Source organism: Cyanistes caeruleus, chromosome 8 (genome assembly GCF_971803275.1).
Source record: "Cyanistes caeruleus chromosome 8, bCyaCae1.hap1.1, whole genome shotgun sequence".
Lineage (NCBI taxonomy): Eukaryota > Metazoa > Chordata > Aves > Passeriformes > Paridae > Cyanistes > Cyanistes caeruleus.
Window position 1 is genome coordinate 33,634,628 of NC_141708.1, and position 14,175 is coordinate 33,648,802.

Here is a 14,175-nt window from a genome sequence, read left to right on the forward strand (position 1 = left end):
GACCAACAGGGACATGTCATGGGCGGGACGGCAACTAGGGAACCAATCGCGAACCGAAGTAGGGGTGAGGAGCATGGAAGGTTCTGGAAGAAAGGGTCGGGTTTACAATGATGGATAGGGGGATTAGGGCAGGCCGGGGTGACGGGCAGGGAAGGTTCGGGAATAAGGGGAGGGGTTTACATAATTGACAACTGGGGTCAAAACCAATACACTTAATAGGGGAGAACAAGAACATACTAAAAGACTAACAATTACAATCATAATACTATAAATACTTATAACACTGCTCTCCTCGCCGCCTCAGCACGCGATGGTGCCGCTCTTCCTTCCTCTGCTTCGGCCATGTCGCGATGCCTTCCCACAGCGCTGTCCGGACCGCACCGTGCTCCCCATTCCAGGAGAGGCCGCTTCAGCACTTGAGGCAAGCCGACACTATGGCTGGAAGTACCCGAGCCCACAAACGATCAAAGAGCAGCAGTAAAGCCCTCTCTGTGGCCAGAGAGCAGGGCACCCAGAGGCGCTCCCCGGTGGGACAGCCCGGCCCACGCCTCCCCTCACGCCGCCCCCGGAACCTTCCAGAAGCTCGGCGCTCGCGCTCTCACGGCGGCGGGAAGCGCGTGCCACGCGCCCGAGCGGCCGCAGTGCGGCAGCGCGCATGCGCAGAACCGGAGACAGCCTCACCTCACAGTAAGGAGCGCGTTATGGAGTCAGCCCCGAGGTAATGTTTGCTGTTTCACAGCACTTCTTCGGGTCTTTCCTCTGCTGATGCCATTCGAATAATTAAAACATGTCGTCTCTTGCCTTCCCTGACAGACTTCTTCTCTTAGAGTGGCAGGAGCTTCCCATTCTAACGGCAGCAGACAGACAGACAGACACCTGAGCCCAGCCGGCGCTTCAGGATCCACAGGGACCCTTCAGTCACCACGAGAAGCCCACAACTCTGCTGATACTCCTTCCATCAACAAAACTGAGTGTTCCACAAGAAAAGGGGTCGTCGGTAGAAAAACTAAAATACAGTCTCATGGTAAGCTTTCTTCCTATGTTTTCTTGAATAGGTATCTAGGAAAGTTACAGCACACGAATCTCTCTGCTTCTGGAAACTTCTGATCTGCTTATCACAGAAGTTTGCCCCGATGCAGAAAGGGAACCTATTCCAGGCAAGACTGTCATGGAATAAGATCCCAATATGACACACACAGTCTGTCATTTCTCAGGGAGAAAATAAAACATGTTTGCTTGAACAGGAGGTAGCAAATCTAGTAGTTAGAAAAGTTACCAGCTGCTTTAAAAACACTTACTTTGCACCCAGATGTAGTTTACCACATAAATTAAAAGGGACAACAAAGCAAAAAGAGAAAAAAAAAAACCATCAACCTAATATACTCCAGGGCAAAGGGCTACATCATCCTTACCCTCAAATACCTGACTGAAACTGTTTATTTTAACATCCAGAGGAGCAAGGAATGGTGAGAAAAACACTGGGAAAAGGGATTGAAACTAGTTAGTGCTGTGTGTTTGTAGCCGTTTTACCTGTGTTATTTATTAGTGGGATGTAGTTCTGTATGCAGCATTGATTTCCTCTCTTTTTCCTGCAGTAAATGGATGGGGACTAATAATGATTCTTTGATTAGACGGTGAAGGTTTCTATTACGCTAGCAATAATTTATTGTATCTACGTGTGTTTCCTTTTTGTCAACAAGACTTGGGGCATAACAATGCAATCTGGAGACTCGGCACTAGAGTTAAACTGAATCAAACATTCTGCTTCAGATTTTTACCTCATTCCTTGCACACAGCAGGGCCAGCACACAAGAACATTCAGGAAACTAAGCCTTCCCCCTTGTCTAAATTACCCAATCACTTTTCCAGTACTGGAGTATGGACTACTGGACTGAGTCAAAACACAGCTTTTACTCCATTCATGATACCTTGAGCTCTAATCAACATGAAGAAGCTGGTTGTAAAAAACTTGATATATTCCAGGAGTATATTATCTCTGTCTCTGTACGTGGGTTTGAGGGTATTTTTCTGTCAGTTTTTTTGTTTGTTGGTTTTGTTTCTCGTGAAGTACTTTTTGTCTTAAGAAATTTTAATTATGTAACAAAATTGCTGCATCTTTGAAAATAGATTTCTCACCCTTAAGATTTTTTCCTCTAAGGCGTATATTACTGGTAATATCAGCCTAAAAATATACAAGAAAGTTTTTGAGTGAACTTCTTTGCCCTAATTATTTGAAATGGTTAAATCCCATGCCAGCAACCTTCAATACACATTTGGCAGTATGCCTATACTCTATTACTGGCAATTAAAAATATCATTGTGAGCAGAACTTCTCCCCGATGTTGCTGCCATATAGAATTAGATAGGAGATTTTTCAGAAGCCAAGCAAAAATATTTGTTTGGTCTATGAAAATTGAGGGGAGCAAATCAAAGAGCAGCAATTCACCACTGTGAATTGGCAAATGCTATCTGAGACTTTAAATATCACTTTGTTATCTTCCATCTCTAGAAGCACATGGAAGCTGACTATTAATGTGTGTAACAAATTGAGTATATAACATAAGGCATGGCTTATTACATTTATACTATTACTACAAAGGGACCTGAGTAAGTCCTGCCTTAAATTCCCCTGTTAACAGAGAGCCACAGTGTACCTCTTCCCCTACTGATCCCACTCAATGGAACAGTAGTGAAAATCAGGAAGATCACAAGACAGAACTGAGTGCTTGCCTAGTAATTACATCTCCTGGGACTCCTTTATGTTTTACCTTAGGAAACTACAGGCCATCACCACCCCTTTTATTTGCCTTTTACTTTTTGAGCAAACATTTCTGCCTGCCAATTTGCGAGCATAGTGATTCCCATAGTTACAGTTTTCTGTAAATGTAATGGCTGAAAATCAATAGTCACTATAATTCTTTTGAAGTTCATTATAAATTTCAATGCAACCAGAACTTGTTAAGATCCCCTGGCTGCAATGACTCAACCACATGAATAAATCTACACAAATGAATAACTATTTTGGGGTCAATGCAATTTTTCACCAGTGTGAGGGAAGTTTCAAATACCTTTTTATAAACCAAAGATTAGGAACGAGGCAAAATTCCTCCTGAGAGAATTAACACTTGTGTATATTCACTGCTGTAGTTTTGCTCTGACCCATTTTCTGGGAACAAATGTTTAGTCTTTCATAAATTTCTGTAATACCCCCTATCTGACTGCATGCTTCAGAATGCCTCCTATCCAGCACTGCTTTATCCAAAACTCTAACACTCTTAACAGTCAAGCAGTATCTTTCCAGCTGCACTAAGGAGACTCAGTTATCCCATTACACCAAAGAAATAGCAAGCACCTGTTTTACCTGAAAACATTAAACTAAATGAAGTTGTTTTCCTTATCTCTAAATCTTTGTTTCCAAACACAAGCCACAGGGAATCCACTGCCCTGCTCACCACCAGCACAGGGGAAAGGTAGCACACCAAGTTCTGCAGCACAAATCCCAAGGGTTCTCTAAGCTCATGCTGTTCTTAGATCTTTGGGGAGATCTTAGTATCTCCCCAAAACACAGGATCTCTCAGGAAGGCAAGCACCCAGCTGTAGGAGACGCTTTCTGGGGACGGTCAGAGACACGGCAAAGACCTCTATAATCGAGTTAAGTGTTAGAAGTTTATTTCAGGGCGTGGGGTAGAGAGAGAGAGAGCGAGAGAGAGAGAGCAAGAGAGAGCGAGAGAGAGAGAGAGAGAGAGAGAGGGCAAGAGAGCAGGCAAGAGAGAGAGAGAAAAAGAGAGAGAGAAAAAGAGGGCAAGAGCAAGAGAGACGAAAAAAAAAAGAGCAAGCAAGAGAGCGAGAGAGGGCAAGAGAGCAAAAAAAGAGACCGAGCTCTTCTATACCACTACTTATATAACCTATACCTTTGAATATTCTATTCCTTAACTAACCAATCTTTCTAAGTATACTAATATAGTAACATTTGTGTACAACCTATAGAAATCACTATTTTTGCATATTTTTAGTTATCTCAGGGTCCTTCAGACCTTTCCTTATAAGGCTGGGATGAGGGGTCTCAGCTTGGTTTTATTGCAGGAAAGAATGTGTTCTGGCATACCAGCCCGGTTGGTTTCTTTGAATTATTCAAACCGTGCTATCATTTGTATTTCTTCCTTAGCCTTTCTGGCTACAAAATCATATTTATAATTTCTTTCTAATTCTACCTTCCCAACATCTCCCCCGTTTTGTCTATGAATAACTAAGATATTAGATACGGTTCTACTCATTAGTTTCTGCATGCATTGGAGTATACAAGGTATAGCTATTAAAACTACAATTATCACTATCAAAATAATCAAGCTTATTTTACAAAGTTCCTTAAGCCAGGGTGCAAAGTTCCAATTATCAAACAAACCATCTAGCCAAGATGGGTCACTGATTGTGATTTGGTCTGCTAAGTCTCTTAGATTTTGCAGCTGTCTATGGATGGAGACAGAATGATCTGATAAATTCATGCAACATAAGCCTTGAAAATCCTCACAGCCATGTCCATGAGCCAGTAAAAGGTAATCAATGGCTGCTCTATTTTGTAATGTGGCATGTCTGATTGCTTCTTCATCTGTCAGTAGATCACTTATCATGACTGACGTGGCATTTACTTCTTTACTGAGCCAACAGCCTAACTTATTCAACTGTTTCAATGCAATTGTGGAACTTAATTGGGGTAAAAAGATACTCGCAGCAATAGATTCTCCAGAATTCCAAGGCTGAAAGTTGCTGTCACAATCATTCTCATATTTATTTCCTGTGGGGGATCTAATTTTTCTGTTTTTCTTTTTGACTACTTCTTTAACACTGGGAGCGATTACTGTAAGCTGTCCCAGGGCACAAGGGCCACCCTCTATATTCGAGGGTATGCCTTGCCAAGCTCTGTCTCCACAGATGAGCCAAATTCCTTTTGGAAAACGTATAGGTAATTTGCTAAATTGTTTTCCATAAGGTTGAACATATGAAATGAGCTTATTTTGATGACACCAGAAAGTCACATTACTATAAACTGGATGGTATGGGGTGACATTTAAATGAGGACCCTCTCCTTCCATGAGAAGAAAGCTGTAACAGATATCCATAGTTACTGAGCCTAGGATTTCAAGTTCTTGGATTTCAGATTCATGAACTTTAGAATTGTCAATATAAGTTTGGTGTTTTTGGGTAGGATCTAAAGCTTCAGGGTGATCATCATATGGCCAATATCTCTCAAAGGTAACATTATCAAAACCTTCTGGAAAAGGTACCCCAACTAGACAAGTCGAGAAAGGTTTGTCAGGGCTTGTGTCAGATAAACATATAGTGTCAGAACCTGCAGACCTGGCTAAAGAAACCCATACATTAGTTTTTGGTTGATTCACAGGTAAGGCTTCACTATACAGATTAAAACAAAAAGATAAAAACAACATGCACTTGGGTAAACGACAGAACTCCATTTTTTTTCTTGAGCTGCTTCTGGTAGATCACTTTCTTCTTGAAGATTCTGCGTAGATCAGGCTTGGGCGTCTGCTTCTTGGCTCTTTTTTGCAGGGTCACTGGCTGGTGTGGAGGTTTCAACAGACTTCGATGTGCAGTAGGGTTTTATATTCTTGGCGTTGCAAAGGATGATGGCTTCCCTTCTTGTAGGCGGGACCTTGGCCAAATGTTGGATTAGCTCTTTTGGCCTCTGGGCAGTTTTTTGCAAAATGCCCAGGCTTCTTGCAGAAATAGCAAGGTCCCGAAGGGAATGCTGCAGCAGGCATCACAGCCATAGGGGTATTCTGTGAATTCAGGTGTAGCGCAGTTAGGATTTCAGTGAGCTTTTGATCTCGTGCCTCTGCTTGAGCTGCGATTACTGCAGCTTGTGATGTTTGTGCTAAAAGAGCTTTTTCCAGCTTCTCCCCTAAGGTTCTCCCCAATTCAGTTGCTTGAATTGCTGCGACATGTTGTGGACTTCCTATTTTGTTACAAGCGTCTATCATTTCTGGCACTGTTGGCTTTTCTTTTCCCAGGGCTTTGATCACCTTCTTACATTCGGCATTAGCATTATTTTCGATAATGTCCCGTATCATAATTGGACGGGCTATATCATCACCACACTGGCGTTCAGCAGCTTGAATTACACGATCCACAAATGTTGTGAATGGCTCAGAGGCTTCTTGGCTAATAAGGTTATTAGCTTTTTCAAAAGTTCCAGCAGGCTGAATTTGTAAGAAGGCTCGCCGTGCCATTTTTTTGATGTCATCTAATGCTACCCTAGGCAGGTTTATCTGATTTTCATTTCGGTCATCTGGAGGTTCACCTGTGAGCTTTGACAGGGTGAGAGCATGCAAATCTGGATCATTACTACGTCTATAATTGTCCAATACATTTCTGAGTAGTCTCTTCCATTTCAATTCCCATAGCATAAATTGCGAATCTGTAAGGGTGATGCTAGCAAGATTTTTGCAGTCATTGGGCGTGAGAGTATGCTCTTCTAGTGTACTTTTCAGCAGTTGTTTAAAATATGGAGAGCAAATGCCACTGTCCTTTATCGCTTTTCGCAGTTCTTTTATCTCCTGGGGTGGAATAGCTGTCCATGTTCTTGGACCGCCTGCCTGCTGGCTAAATAACACCGGCATTGCTAGGGGGTTTATGTTTTCTTCTTTGCAAATTTGTCTTTTGACTTCCAGCCAGTTTGTAAGTTGGCTATCATCATAACATTCTTGGGAATTTATGTGTAGTGGAGCTTCGGATTTTACAATCTCACTTTGAAGTGGTAAAGTCAGGGGATTAGCTGTTGCATGCATAGAATAGTTCACTGTCTCTCCTGTATTTATTAATGCAGATACTGTGTTAGAAATTCCCCTTTCCTTTTGTACCTTTTGTGTAGCCAGGTGTAGCGGCGGCCTTGTAGTTGTAGTGTCGGCTGACAGTAGCTGCGATAGGGGACGGTCAGGGGGCAGAACGGGATGCTGCACTTGCGGATAAGCCTCTGGGAGCTGCGGCACGGCTGGGGGCAGGGAAGCAGGTTTCGGTTGTTCGCAGTTATAATACGCAGGGGCATCTGACAGCGAAGCGGCAGTTCTTGGTGATATTACAGCCGGGTCTGGTAGAGGATCGGGGGAATACACAGGACCAGACGCTGGCGGGAGTAGCGCGGTGTTTTGTGACCGTGTGGAAACCTGTGGCTGACACTGCGTTTGTGTAAGTTCCGGTCCAGGGTCGGTGGTGGCGGCCCTCGTGGCAGACAGAACCGGGACCTGCTGCGGCTCGGGACCGCGTGGCCAGAGAGAAACAGCAGAAGGAGCTGAGGGGGCCGGGGTGGACCGGGCAGCGGAGGCTGGAACGTCTGCGGGCCGCGGCAAAACGGGAGGCGGAGAAAAATGAAACAACGAGATGTTCGAGGCAGCAGTGGTCTGTGTCGTCTCAGGGGCCGGGGTGTGACCCGCTGCTGACGGCGGGGCTGACTCCGCGGTGACAGGAGGTAGTGGAAGAGTTAAGGAAGAGGCTGCAGTGTGGTTTTGTAGCGCAGATAGAATATAAGTGGTAGCCGCGATGACGGCCGCAGGGTGCAGCGGGGGAGGAGCGGGAGATTCTCCGGTGGGGAGGAGGGGTGGTGGAGTTGAGGCGACAGCACCGACGGGGGGAGGAGCCACGATGACATCGCTGGGCGGAGGCGCAAGGGCGGAGTCAAGGGGCGGGGTCGCACCGGTGACGGGAGCGGGAGGGGCGGGGTGCACCGCGAGGGCAGAGCCGGGGGTGGGCAGCGCGGGGGTTGTGACAGCGGAGACGGGGTTTCTTGAGGGAGCGGGGAGCTCGCCGCTTGCCACACTGGGGGTGGGAACAGTATCGGGAGGGGGAGGGGGAGCAGGGGCGGGGGCCGCAGGGTCTGCCGAGGGGGATGGGGTCACCGGAACAGATTGCGAAATCACGGGGGCTGGGGGGGATGGGGAAGGGACGCGCGAAACTGCGGATGCTGGAGTCACTGAGTTTCGGGGGGCCAGAACGGGCCTGGCCACGTTTCGGGTCTCCGTGGCCAGGGACAAACGCGTAGTAGGGACCGGATCCGACGCGACAGCCACTGATGGTTGTTGCTTATTATGAAAGAGTTCTACGAGAGCTCTACTAGCTCTCGTACTACGCTGGGACTAGCTGCGCGGCAGTCATATCGCGGTGTGAGATATTATTAAAGAGTTTAATACCGACCGTGTCCCAAAAATCTCTAGTAAATACAGCTGAACGGTCAGCGTTGGGGAAGTTAAGTAGAGTCCATTCTAAAAGATCTTTTAGCTCTTGTTTCGGTAAATTATTGGACTCAGAGCGTAATAAATGTTTTAGTCGCTTATAGAGGTCTCTGTCGTGAATAGAGTAAGATTGTCCCATGATTAAAACTTGTGCGCACTAACCTCAGTACCGGAGAAAACAGCGTATCCAATCCCAGCTTCTCGTGGGGGCTGGCCAGGCTCCCCTGCTGCGGCTCCAGACGCTGCTTTTCGGGTTCCTTCACCAAGCTCCGCTTCTAGCTGTTGCTTTGCAACACTGCAGCGAGCTCAGAACCCCTTTCCAGCACAGCACCAAGCGGTGCCAGGCACCTCGCTGTGCTCCACTCCCGGGCTGAGTCTCCCAGAGCTCCAAAAGACACCGATCCTCAGCGTCTCTGGACTCAGGAACTCCCCTTGCAACTTTAAAGAGCTTCGGCCCAACTCGCTGCTAAGCAGCGTGGTCCTTGCTCACGGTACTGGGAAAGCAGGCACGACAGATAAGTGTTAGTTACCGTCCATGAGGGTCTCTTACAGCTGAAGAAAACGATCTGCTCCTGCCTGGCTCGCCAATCTGTAGGAGACGCTTTCTGGGGACGGTCAGAGACACGGCAAAGACCTCTATAATCGAGTTAAGTGTTAGAAGTTTATTTCAGGGCGTGGGGTAGAGAGAGAGAGAGCGAGAGAGAGAGAGCAAGAGAGAGCGAGAGAGAGAGAGAGAGAGAGAGGGCAAGAGAGCAGGCAAGAGAGAGAGAGAAAAAGAGAGAGAGAAAAAGAGGGCAAGAGCAAGAGAGACGAAAAAAAAAAGAGCAAGCAAGAGAGCGAGAGAGGGCAAGAGAGCAAAAAAAGAGACCGAGCTCTTCTATACCACTACTTATATAACCTATACCTTTGAATATTCTATTCCTTAACTAACCAATCTTTCTAAGTATACTAATATAGTAACATTTGTGTACAACCTATAGAAATCACTATTTTTGCATATTTTTAGTTATCTCAGGGTCCTTCAGACCTTTCCTTATAAGGCTGGGATGAGGGGTCTCAGCTTGGTTTTATTGCAGGAAAGAATGTGTTCTGGCATACCAGCCCGGTTGGTTTCTTTGAATTATTCAAACCGTGCTATCATTTGTATTTCTTCCTTAGCCTTTCTGGCTACAAAATCATATTTATAATTTCTTTCTAATTCTACCTTCCCAACACCCAGCCTATACCAACAAAATGGCTTGTGTTTCTGCTGCCTTTGGCAGACCTGTGGAGCAGCAGCAGAAAGCATTTGGCAGTACTAATCAGGTCCTGTTTGGAGCCTGGGAGCCAGCAGGGAAACCGAAGAATTGTGTCAGTAGTGTCTCCAGAAACTACCAGGTAGTTCTGCTCAATGACTCTGGGGCATGCCATCATTTTCTTCCTGCCAGCATTGTTCTCTTGCAGGAGGCTGCCAATTAAACAAAGGTTTTGTGGAAAAGTTGGAGCAGCAAGGCCTGATTCTTTGGAATGCTAAAGGCTTCTGAAATCAGCTTGAAGGCTGTTGTCTCCCAAAGCTTTGCATAGCCTATGTCTGGCTCAGAAATACAGTATGAGAACTCAGTAATACAATTACTTTATTGGCAAATGTCAATGAACACTTTTTATGCTCTGTAATTTGAATTTAAATGCCTTCTCGAACTCAGAGTTTAACACTACTATTTTTTTTTTTATTAACAGTAGTATTAACACTACTACTATTTTTTATCGCAAATATTTTACTATTTATTCTTTTTCTTTTACAGTTCACTATGATAAATTAGGAAACATCAGACATCATTCCTGTCACAAATGACATTTTACCATCCTTGTTTCCCTTCATGATCCTTTCAGTTTAGACATAGCAGATCATCTCAAAGTGATTTAGAAAAATAACGGCACAACACCATCCTACATGTGCCACTGCAGACCCAGGCTTTTAGATCCCCTCAGTGTTGTTGTGATGTTATTTTTCTAAGTCAGTAAAGAACATAATCTACAAAGAATTTTACAATTAAAGACGTGTTATGTTTCTGAAATAAGAACAAAAGCCTTTTAAGGCTGAGAGAATTAAAAAAAACCCAAGCAATTCTAGGGTCAAGGTTTCAAAAAAGCAACAAGCATTTAAAATCCTTGCTCCTATTGTCTTCAACCACACTTAAGCTCTACACAGTTTGCAGATGGAAACCCTGGATTATAATTTTCAAAACCTTTGGTCAACCCACAGAGAGATCTTTATCCTTTATTACCAGAAGCAATTTAATACTACCCCATTACACAGTGTCTGAAGGTCCAGAGATCCTCTGAGTTTTACCACAAGACAGGTGGATCACATCTCAGTGGTCAGGACAATGTGCTTCCGCCTCCCTCAATATTTTATGACATTTACTGCAGAAGTCCTACTGTTATAGATACTTCAATAATATTGCTCCAGAAATTACCAATAAACCCATAAATGTTGCTTAAAGCTCAGTTTCATACTGACTCCTGCTATGGTTTGTTGTGTATTTATAGCTCAGACAATGGTATTAGTGCAATGAGGCTCACTCTTACTGTCATGACAATGAAAAAATCATTCTTGCACATGATTGAAGGAAAAATGGGACAGAAAGAAAGAATTTCAGACAAAACCAATGACAGCCTTCCAGCACAATATATACACACTGTCACTGACTATGTGTTCTTCTATGGCATTTTACCTTCTCTCTACTTGAAAGTCCTCAAAGCCAGTCTTTGATGTATTTTTCTTTGTAAACTATTTTTTCTAATCAACTAGTTGGTTCTCACTCACCTGTATGCAATCCAAAATGATTGAGAGATTTAATAACAGAAACTGTAATTTGTAGTGCAGTTATTTCCTTATAATTAACTTTGCTATGCATTTTGACAGGCAGTCTTTAAGACTGAAACTATGACATTTATTAATACAATTTTAAATTAAGCTTACTCTTACTGATGAAAAATGGCTCCCTGTTGCACAGCCTTCAGTTCTCACTGTCAAAATAATATAAAGCCTGCATGTTCTTCTGTCAGAAACTCATCCTGCAGATTTCTGCAGGGTTTCTCCTGGTAAAGCAACTTTTGGTTTTGCACCCAATTCTGAAGTCCTTGCCATTACACAGAACAGTTTCCTTTATGCCATACTGAAATACAGGGAAGCCTTTTTGCTCTCACAAAGCTTTAACTATTTTCAGCACTATGCTATTTCTACAAACTTAGGGTTGGTGACAGCAAAGGGCCTGCAGGCAAGAGCTAAAGAGGCATCAAATCACCCGAAATACTCTCTAGGAAAGACGAAGGGCAAGAGCAATGAAGTCTAAATTGCAGTGGTTTGTCTGGGCTCACAGCCTGAGCAGACCCTTTGTCATCTGAGTCCAGCGAAACCATTCCCTCTCCATGAGGAAGGCTGGAGGAGCAGATGTGCAGGAACCCTTCAGAGGCCTCACACAGCACCAGGGATGGCTCCACATCAGCTGAGAGCATTTGGGTTTCTGTGTCACCCCTCAGACACTGCTCTGTGGGCTGGCAGAGATCGTGTGAGTGAGAAACAATCCATCAGCAGCTTCCCATCATGCAAAATAAAGCTGATAAAATAGCCATAGCAGTTCATCATACAGCAAACCATTTCAAAATGCCCGAGTCACAGAAATGTGGCAATCTGGGGTCTAGCACCCTTTTGACTCTCAAACTTTTGATTTCCAGTGACAGTTCCCACTCCTGAAAGCTGCAAGGTTTGGGTTCTACTTGGATGTCATCAGGAGAAGCCTCAGGTATCTTCCCTGAAGAGCTAGGCCACAAGGAATCGGGATCTCCATGTCAGTCACAGAGTGGCTGAGAATGCTTCAAAGCAGTAAGAATTTAACACTGAAAAGAATTTAAGAATTTAACACTGAAAATCTCAAGCAATTAAAGTGTCTCAACAGCAGCAATTACTTTTAAATGCAGTCCTACTTTGAAACCCCTTGGCTACATTAACAAATATGTGAAAAGGCTACAATACAAATGTTTAGATGCCACTCAAAACAAAGCACTTCAGCGAATCTTTGTTAAATCATTTTGTTTTTATGCTGTTCCCATCCAGATCAAACCTGGCTGAGCTGCTTTAAAAAGTAGTTAAAATTAGCTGGGAACTCACAGGTATTTTAGGTAATAAAGATGTTTTATTTGAATCTCAAGAGATGCTACGACAACAATGAAATATGAAACAACAACAACAAAAAAGCAAGATTCAATGTTCCTGTTTACATTTGCAAACTAGACTAGATCAAATATGAAACACTTAGTCCTCAATGTAAACAACTATTTCATACATTTTAATAAAGAAACGAGATCATCCAAGGAACTGCCCTTAGATAGCAAGGGAAAATTGGAAAGTAAAATACATGACATTTCGAGCAAGTGAAAATGCACTGACATTTTATTCAAAGCTCTACCAAAATAAATATAAAAACCCTCTCAATCTGCCAATTATTTTGGGTATTAAGGTGGGGTGGAGGAAAGGCCAGTCTTTGGCTTACACCACATCAATTCTACACAGAGAAGGTTTTCTGCATACATACACAGGAGGTTTTATACTGAGTCCAGCTTAACATCCATTTGAGAAATATAATGAGGGTGCCATTACACAAAATATTATACCAAGGTCCTGGCCTTTTTGCCTCTCTCTTTGCTCTCCTACCTTCTCTCAGCACATAATAATTCTCAAAGTGAAGCAAACTGCCCCACCAGCTTTGCTGTGCACAACTTCCTTCATAAAAATTCTATTTCTTCTTGTCACACAATTGTTCTTCTGACAAAACTGTTTTTCTTCTGAAAATGTACATTTTTATTAACACTGACTGTGTGGAAATATCTCTTATTAATATTGCAGTTACTTGTAGAAAGGGACAATATTGCTGTGTTGTTTAAAATATTCTGTTACATAAAATATTCAAGACTTACTAGATTCCTGTGCAAATTCATACATCTGCTACAAAATATCCATGATGCTATATTCTCAGATACAGGGTTGAAGGACAGCTGAGTGTCTCCTGGCTTTGTGGATTTGGGAGTTTGTTTGTTTGTTTGTTTTGTTTTTTTAATTTTTGGTTGGTGTTTTTTTGTGTTTGTGAATATTACTGTTCTGTCAAAATCAAAAAGTTAATCCATTTCTTTTATTGTAAATGATTTTTTTCCAAAGTACAGCGCAGATTGCTCCTGGTGGAAAAGCAGACAAGTGCAGTATTTGCAAAAAGAAAAGTTTATAGCCTGGGTTGTGCTGCTGCAGGTGTGCGTATCCTAAGGATGACTGCCAGAGTATCTGCTTAAATGGTGTGAAATCTATGGCCATATTAGGTATGAATCATCTCTGGGAAAATGTAGTAGCACCAGGCATCCTCAGATCTTGTCCTCTGGATTGTGCATGTCTGTGATAGTGCTGGCTGCATCATCTAATGTTTGCTGGAAGTAAACCAGAATTGCAGGAATCTGGTGTGTTTTAGTTGTCAGAATGCTTTAAAAATAGGTGATTGAAATATTGAATAGTATAGTTCAAGATAAGTATTTATATTTATTATGTAATTGATTATATTACAGTTTTTGTGCTGTTCTACCTTAAGGGGAGCAAATTCAAAGCTTTCCAGCTTGACTCGTACTTGTTCTTCCCTGAGAGCTCCGTCTCTTGCACGTCGAGTGCTTCCATCCCCAAGTGCTTCTCTGTGCAGAGCATTCCAGCACTGCACTGATGTTTGTGTCCAATAGCTTAACCTGCTTCTTCCACACACTCCAGACAGCCAGATGGCTCCATAATGTGCATCAATATTCCAGCATAAAACTCACTTCAGTGCTGCTCTACAGCTCTGCACGGGCCCCTCCCGCAGCCGGCTGTTCACAATGGCCATTGTTACTGCAGAGCTAAACGCTGCCCTGGAACGTGTTCCAT

General features: G+C 43.4%; 1 protein-coding gene across 1 annotated transcript; it reads left to right on the top strand.

The window, feature by feature from the left end:
- Positions 1–182: 182 nt before the first annotated feature.
- LOC147651984 (uncharacterized) lies at positions 183–1,366 on the top strand. The gene is made up of 2 exons (XM_086900654.1): positions 183–718; positions 814–1,366. Exons 1-2 carry the CDS (start codon positions 351–353, stop codon positions 878–880), a joined length of 435 nt encoding a protein of 144 aa, XP_086756780.1. The 5' UTR covers positions 183–350; the 3' UTR covers positions 881–1,366.
- Positions 1,367–14,175: the final 12,809 nt, after the last annotated feature.